Source organism: Crocodylus siamensis, chromosome 15, assembly GCF_052110815.1.
Source record: "Crocodylus siamensis isolate JL-2025a chromosome 15, ASM5211081v1, whole genome shotgun sequence".
NCBI classification, from domain to species: Eukaryota; Metazoa; Chordata; order Crocodylia; family Crocodylidae; genus Crocodylus; species Crocodylus siamensis.
The window spans coordinates 27,447,569-27,455,451 of NC_143409.1; the positions used below are offsets into that span (position 1 = coordinate 27,447,569).

At 49.1% G+C, this 7,883-nt stretch overlaps 1 protein-coding gene across 1 annotated transcript; it reads right to left on the minus strand.

Moving 5' to 3' along the window:
* Window positions 1-2,511: 2,511 nt before the first annotated feature.
* RPP25 (ribonuclease P/MRP subunit p25) lies at window positions 2,512-3,832 on the minus strand. Its single transcript, XM_090028965.1, has 2 exons — window positions 3,585-3,832; window positions 2,512-3,421 (listed from the first exon to the last, which is right to left on the minus strand). The coding sequence occupies exon 2, from the start codon at window positions 3,418-3,420 to the stop codon at window positions 2,761-2,763; it is 660 nt and encodes a 219-aa protein (XP_089885091.1). The 5' UTR covers window position 3,421; window positions 3,585-3,832; the 3' UTR covers window positions 2,512-2,760.
* Between the last annotated feature and the right edge of the window lie 4,051 nt (window positions 3,833-7,883).

The following is a 7,883-nucleotide window of genomic DNA, read 5'->3' on the forward strand; positions in this document are numbered from 1 at the left end:
GAACAGTGTGGCAAAGTGATTAGCCCATGATTACCCAGCAGGTCAATAGCCAAGATGGGAGTAGAGCCCAACTCTAGCCACTAGACTATCCTACTGGGTTCAGACAAGACTGTTTTATGCAACCATAATATTTCCTGACCTGGATCATCAGTAGACTTTGAATCATGGACTTCCACATCTCCTAGCCTGCTCTCTAATACTTGAGCTATCTGCCTCTCCTCATTGATCAACAGGGAATCAAATCAGCAAAAGACCTTCACAACATAAACATATGGCTAGCATTCAGACTTTATAGAGTGCCTTGCCTATGAGATTTCCAAGAAAGGAGTGTGATGAGGACAGCTCTTCCTTAGCTATTTAAGAGCAGAGTCCAAGATAGAATCAAATCAGAGTATGAAATAAAACAATTACTGCAAAGTACACACCAGAGAGAGAAAAAACACAGCATTTTCAGCTGTGTTATTGCCCTGTGGCTCACAGCTTATGAAAAGTGAAGAGCTTGGTACTCAATAAATGGCAGAGAGAGAAAACAACCCATCTGCTTGTTTGTGTGTTTTATTCAAAATGAATTGCTGAGCCATGAGTTGCTGAGCCTGCCATTAATAAAGCTGACAGCTCCTCTCCGTGTGTAATTGAAGCGACTCTGATAATGAAGGTGTTACTCCAACAAGCTTCAAGCTAACCATCTTTCCTGATGTCACAGACATCTCAATGTGGAGCTGATGACTTCTAGCCACAGTGCGTGGAGGAGTTGTGACTAGCAGATTTTTTATACCCTATGCCCACCAGAAAATTAAAGAAACATCTTTGTTCTTCCTGTAGCAGGCTGCCCTCTCACTTTTAGCTCACCAAGTTGGTCTCAGAAAAACAACCAAACCCAAATTAGCAGCAGACTTGGGTGTCCTCTTACTATTCTTCACCCTTTCCCATCCTGGAACTCACTCAGTCTCTTTATCTGCTCACTGCAGTGTCCTACACTGCTCTAACAATGGATTCTACCCTCACAGGGACTGACCACATTTCCTGATGTTAGAGTCCAAACCTGTAAAGTTCTCAGTGCCCTCAGCTGAGTCTCACCATGCAGGCTCAGGGTTGACTGGGTCCTACACTGAAGACTCTACATACAGACTCAAAGGCCATGAAGATGGGACTTCCTCTGACTTTGAGTAAGAGATTGGTCTCTGGGTCACATCCCTGCCTTTTCAAAGCCTTTCTGGGCTACCATCAAGACAACCTGCATATGTAGGCTACAGTCTTTGACACCAATTAACCTAAGCTCAAACCGATTCATTCCATTTGTGGTTAGAAATAAGTCAGTCAAACTGATTTCCTTCCCTGATTGTTCTTTTGGTGGCAGAGGCAGGGCCAGTGGCTCTGACAACACATATCTTCAATCAACTGATGTGTATGAGCTCCCTTGGCTTGAGCTTTCTCTGTACAGATGGAGACCCACCCTGTAGCTAAAGAAGATGCCACCATATCTATATCAGCTTGACAGTCATCAATACAAACGATTCCACTGCCCCTTCTTCCCACTGGCCTTGTTCCCAAGAGAGGAATAAATACAGTAATGAAACAAAAAAAGTGAGCTTGGGTCTATAAACCAGGTATCAGAAATACTACCCCTGCACTAGCATCAGGGCAGGAGATCACTATATGCACATATGCAGAAGGCATCACCACAGAGTGGGACTTTTGGAAGGCTGGGGAAACTTCAGCCTTTTCAGAAAGGGCAGTAGTTAGCAAGGAGGAGGCTGTGGGTGGGTGGGAAACAGAGAAAGAGGATAGAGAATAGTTTTAAATCCTCATGGCAGTCCTGTGAGCACAATGCACAGGTATTGCCTGAGGCAAGAAAAAAGTTAAGGCATTGTGGATTTCCCTGTTCCTATTTGGATGCACCAGGAGCCACTTCAAAGGAGCAGATGTTATAGTGGAAGACTATTGACAGTGCAATGAGCAGAGTCAGGTAGAACAATAACCCCCTCCCTCAGAACACCCCCACCCCAATAAAATCACATCTCCGTGTCCTGTACGAATATTAGAGGCTCATTTACCTCATATTTAATTTCCATTTAATTTCCATTTCTCTGAGAGAGAGCAGAAGGTGGGGGAGATGGATGCATGAAGGTATAGAAGGATGGATGGGTGCATGCATGCGCATGCACACACACTCCAGCTTCCCATACGGGACTCTTGTCCTATTTCCACATCTGTTAATCTGCCACTTGGACTTTAACCAGTGGCTGGCAGGTTTAACCTTTTCTAATCAGTAGTCACACATGCCACCCCTTTACTTTCCCACCCCATCATACTCCTTTGTCCTTTTTAATTTGCACTTTCCTTGAAGCAGGATACTTAGTCTTTACCTGGTACCTGAGGCTCAGTGCAAGGTGTTGTACCCACCCCATTATGCCCAGGAGCTGTCCCCTGTATCTTGCTGCCTCTCCACTGGAGGGGTATCTCTGTCCACACCACACTCCCTGCAGCTTGGAAATGGCTCACCCTCCTCCTGATACTACCAAAGAGGCAGAGGCGTGTGTGTGGGAAGGGAAGGGGGAAAGATTAGCCATGTCTATGAAAGAAGGCATGCATAGGGACAGCCAAGACCACCAGTACTCATGACCAAGCTAGTTGCTGACTTCATTGTCCCTTTATTGATTACAAAGCATCTAAAAATCTAGAGTGTCTTCAATATAGAATCTCATTTCTATAGAAACTATGTATGGCTTAGGTTATTTCTCAGAGGGGGAGGTGGGGCAGTCAATGAGGGTAGTCCAGCATGTAGTCCATCATCCCTGAGCCCTTTTGACTCTCTGGTACCTGTACCTGCAACTTCTTGTTATTCAGTTCCTCCTGTGGAGATGTCAAAGGTCTCTTCATGCCCTTTGAGGAGGAAGTGGATATTTCATCCTCTATCTCCTCCTCTTCTGGCCAGAGCACTTCCCTGGGCTCTGGGGGTTGGTAGCCCATTTCACTGGGATCCAGGGGGTCCTTGGAGAGCAGGATGCAGATGGAGGGCACATTCTTATGGACAGTCAGGGTCTCCACTTGGCCATCGGGCAGAGGGTCCTTGTTTTCCCAGACTTCCACCAGGGTCTTGTAGCGCACCTTGGTGACCTGGTGGAGACCGCCCAGCTTCCTTTTCATGATCTCCACACAAGTAATGGTCTTGGTGACTGCCCGGCCACAGCCACTGAAGACAATCTGCCGAGTGCCCTTCAGCTCCATCCTGGACATGGCAAACCCCATCAAGTTTCGGATCTTGCTGCCCTCCTTCACCTTCATTTCCACCACATCAGGGGCCAGGCCAGTGAAGGGCAGTGGGCTGTCTTCCTCTGATGTCTTCACCTTCTTGAAGTTCTCCATCCTGGACTGGGTGACAGGAGGCATGGGCTTGGATTCTGCCCCTTCAGCAGCCATCCTTCCCCAGGGAGAAAATGAGCAAGGTCAGGAACCTAAACCAAAATGTCCATTCCAAAGACTCCCAGGGGAGTTCCAGACTCCCTCAGCTGTGGGTCAGCAAGCAGAGGGGCAAGTTTAGTCCTGCTCCCCCATGATCCCACTTCTGCTGACTGGCTACTCACCCCTCTTGCTGGGCAGGTGAAGAAGGACTTTGGGCGAAGCCTGACCAGTCCCCTGTGGTGGCTGTGCTGGACAGTCAGTCCCCAGAAGAGACAGAGCTGCAGAATCCTCCCCGGGTGGGAATCTCTCACAGTGCCTGCACTTAGCAATGCCTGGGCTCCTCCGCTCCCACTGCAGCACTCCTTTCTGCTGCTCTGTGCTTCATTCTGGACTTCAGCAGCCCCCAGAGCTGTTTTGTGTAATTAGTGGATCCTCCCTCTTCTCCTCCTCCCCCGCTTTCCTCCTCCCTCACCCCACGCCCCTGCTCAGCCTGCCATCCCAGCACAGAGCTCTCTGCTTCATCCCCCCAGCCCTACTTCCCTGGCTGGTAGGAGAGTCTGACTTTTCCCTAGTCCAAGAGAAGCTGGAGGGTGGGGAGAGTGGAAGGGGGGCTAGAGGGGGGGAAGGAAAGCTACTCTTTCTTCATGATGCTTCCAGAGTCCTGCCCCCTTAAAGAGAAACTGGCCCCTTCTCCTGGGTGATTTCACCAGCTCAAGGACATTAACTGCTAAATGCAAATGTCAGCAAAGTACCGGCAGCTGCTTGCTCCTGCCTTTCCATGACTGGCTGGGTTAGCTCTGACACTAAGCATCCCCACCAGGGGACCAAGCTCACTGCAGGCAGAGCAGGGCCCTTCATTAAGCTGATGTGTGCAGGCTGATTTATTGTTGTATTCATTGTAGTGTCCTTCAGGGCTTGGACACATGGCCATTTGCATGGGTACAATCAGCCCATGTACATGGGTGTCAGGAAGGAGCGGACACACAGCATTCAGCCCTACACTGGAATGCCTGACTTGAAGCCCTTGTAGAATTACCCTGGGGGAAACATCAGAGTTTAAACCATACTGGGGTAAGTTACACTGTGGGTCCAGAGCAATCCTGGGGTAGCTGCTTGCTATTAGGCAAACTGCGTTCCCCTGCCACCTAGTGGTCAGGAACTGTAAAAGCATCAACTTCTGTACCCCTTACCCTGAGATAGGAGGTTATCTGTCTGCTGCAGAGCCTGGGATCATTTATATTAGTAGAAAAACAGTATATAGGATGGTGATATATAGTGTGTCCAGAATCATAGATCCCCTGTTCTCCTGAGTCACTAGGGAGACTCCTTGTGCAGGGGACCCCGGGACCCTCTCTGGATGGATGTGTTGGGCCTGTTGTTGAGTGGACCCAGCTCCTAGATCCCACACACTTCAAAGCCCACTGGGTCTAGGAAAAGCATTTCTTCCTTCATCACCAGACACAGTGAGGGGTGAGGGGTGAGGGGTGGGGCATGTGGGAGGGCAGAGTGGCTAGAGAGGAGCCACATGTTGCTATGTGCTGAAGGCTCCAGATTGCTTCACTTCAGCTTTGCCAAGACCCACTGCTCTGGGGCCCCTGAGAACTTCTCCCTGGCAAGCAGACTAAGTGTGGAAGGAAGAAAAGAAGGCAGCAGCCCAGCCCAGCCTAGCCCTGGGCAGAAGGACCCCAGCAGCTGGAGACAGTGCCAGAGTGCCCCTGCTGCCATCCTGCCTTCCCAGACAGAGAGGAGCATCCTCTTCTGTGGCCTTTAATGCAGCTGAGGTGGCCTTCTACTACCACTCCTAAGGGGAAAGAAGAGAGTCCATTGATCTATCGGACTGGAAACAGGCCCGCTGCTACCACTACTCCCAACAGAGGACAGGAGAATCCCTCAGTCCCTAGTGGGGAATCTCCTGTGAGCCTCAGCCTTCAAACCTCAGGTTAGTCTCAAGCACATTTGAGGCCTCTATGGTTCCCAGGCCCCCTCTTCAGCAGCAGGACTGGAAGGGGAGGGACTGGCCCCACCCTAAGCCTCATTCAACCCATTAGTGGCAACCTAGACATTCAGAAACACTGAGGCAATGTGAAGAGAAGAGGAATGAACATGGAAATTAAACTCTTCTCCCATTCAGAGGAGGGGGAAGGAGAGAGGTTAATGGTCATGATGTAGGGTCTAGCATTAGACCAGAGGAAAAACCTTTCTTGTCCTCGTGTCCTTACCCCTCTAGGGGAGGACAGTGCTTCCATGTGATGGCTGAAGTGTACCAGGGGAGAAAAATGAACCCATGTGTGACTGGATAAAGGCTCCTGAGGGGCAGGGGAGCTTTCTGGTCAAGTTACCCTTCCTCTGCTGGGACGGGATGGTGCCTGAATCCAGGGTGCCCCATCCCTGCACAGGGTGATACTGGGTCCCAATCCCAGTCCATCAGCTGGGCAGTATGCGTGATCCCAGGAGCAGAGGAACACAACGAGATGGGCAGGCATTGCCTCTGATGTGATGATTCAGTCATAGTGGCTTTCTCATCAACTAGCAATTAAGGCCAGAAGGCTGGATGCCTGGTGAGCGTTCTCACTCTGCTGCATAAAAGATGGAGTAAAGAAACTCAATAAGTGTCATAAAGAAGGAAGAACAGTGGCTTCACCAGGCAGGTGAGGATCAATATCCAATTGGTGGTGACACAAGGCCTCCAGCCAGCACCGGCTGCAGCTACTGGCACCCACATGACTGATAGGCTGGGCCACAGACTTCCCCTTGCTGCTTTGCCCTTCCCTTATCCTTTACCTCTTCCTTCAAGCTACCCCCTTCTCCTCTGTCTCCCTTTTAACTTTCCCTTCATTTTCCTATTTTACCCTTCTCTTTACTTCCTTCCTATATCATTTTTCTCCTCTTCCAATTTCTCCCCATCCTCCACTCCAATGTGGGCTGTCAGTCCCAGCCTGGATTATTGTAAACAGGGGATGGAGTGAGTTTAGCACATGAAATGCAAGCTGAGGATGCCGGGCATTCATCTTTTCACTCACTTTCTGCCCATTTATCTTTCCTCTTTCACATTCCTCCTTTTCTCTGTCACTCCATCAGAGCCTTTCCCTTGTTTCTCTTTCCCTCTGGTGCAGGGCAGTAAATCTCCCCCTCAGCAAATTAACCCTCCCTGAGTGTTCAGAGTGAATTATCGCCTCATTTATAATCACGCAGAGACAAAGATAGATGATTGTTTAGGAGAGAGAGACTGCTGGAAAGGGAGGGAGGCTAGGAGGGAAACAGCTCTAAAGTCTTCATAGCTGCTGGGCCTATCTAGGGAACCATTTCAAGGGAGAGTCTTCTCCACAGAATCTCCTCTAGAAGATGCCGTGGTGACTAGACCTGGATAACTCTGGCTAGGCCAGGGCCAACTGCTCCTAGGGTTCCTCCCTCCCAACTGCTCAGTGCACACTCCACGTCCTCTCTTCAGAAGCCTTGTGTACATTACAGACTATTTATCACAAAGGCCTACTCTTGCCAACTCTAGTTCAGGTGCACTGGCAAGGCCAGAGGGCTGCTTCTGCTCTGCCTAGATGGGAAGATGAGTCACCTGTCTCAGAAAATTTCCTTGAGCTCTTCTTGGAGGGAGCTCTGTTGTTAAGTCAAGAGGAGTCTCCCTGAAGGAGCAGCTGTGATCCAGCTCCAACGTCATGTTTCTGTGGCCACAGTGTGACATGCAGCAAGGCACAGAGATTTTATGTTTATTCTCTCTTCTCCTGTTGTTTCCTTCCATTGACAGTAAAAATCATTTGGACTGAAAGTGCAAGGTTGCTCTTTGTGGCTCATAAAACCTAACATGATCATCATCAAATGATGAAGATTTTGGTCTCACAAAACATTCAAGCTGAGATCAAAACCTCCTTCCCATCTCAACATAAAAGCCTTGGACCAAGGGCCAGATTCACATATGGGTTTCATCACCCAAAAATGTTAATAGGCATTTAGTAGGCTTAATAACCACTCAAATAAATGGGGTTCAGGTGCCTGAAATATTTTAATGCTTTTTTAAATCCAACTAAATGCTCCTCTACATCTGACAGGTTGGTGCAAGGGATGACGCAAGGGGTAATGTGGCATCATATGATAATTACATTTAGGGGTCTGCTGCTTTCTTCAACCATCTGAATGCTTCAGTGTGACGCATCATTCACTCCTGCATGCGGAGGATGGGCCCAGTGCAGTGTGGAACCAAGTTTTTGTCAAAGCCAGGCAAGGAACGAGGTGTAACTGAGGTCTCCAATAAATCACAATTTTCTCCCTGTATGAGCAGAACAGAGGGCCCTGGCCACCCAGTGAGGTGAGTAATTAGTCTGGCTGTGCAGTTGGTTAATTAGCCAGCCAGATCCAGCCCAGGACCAGCTATCTCAGTGCTCCAAGTCAAGGTCAGGATCAATACCCTGCCATGATTAAATAAAGCCCCAACAAAGGAGGTTGCCTGGCACGTGTGTGTGTGTGTGTACTGG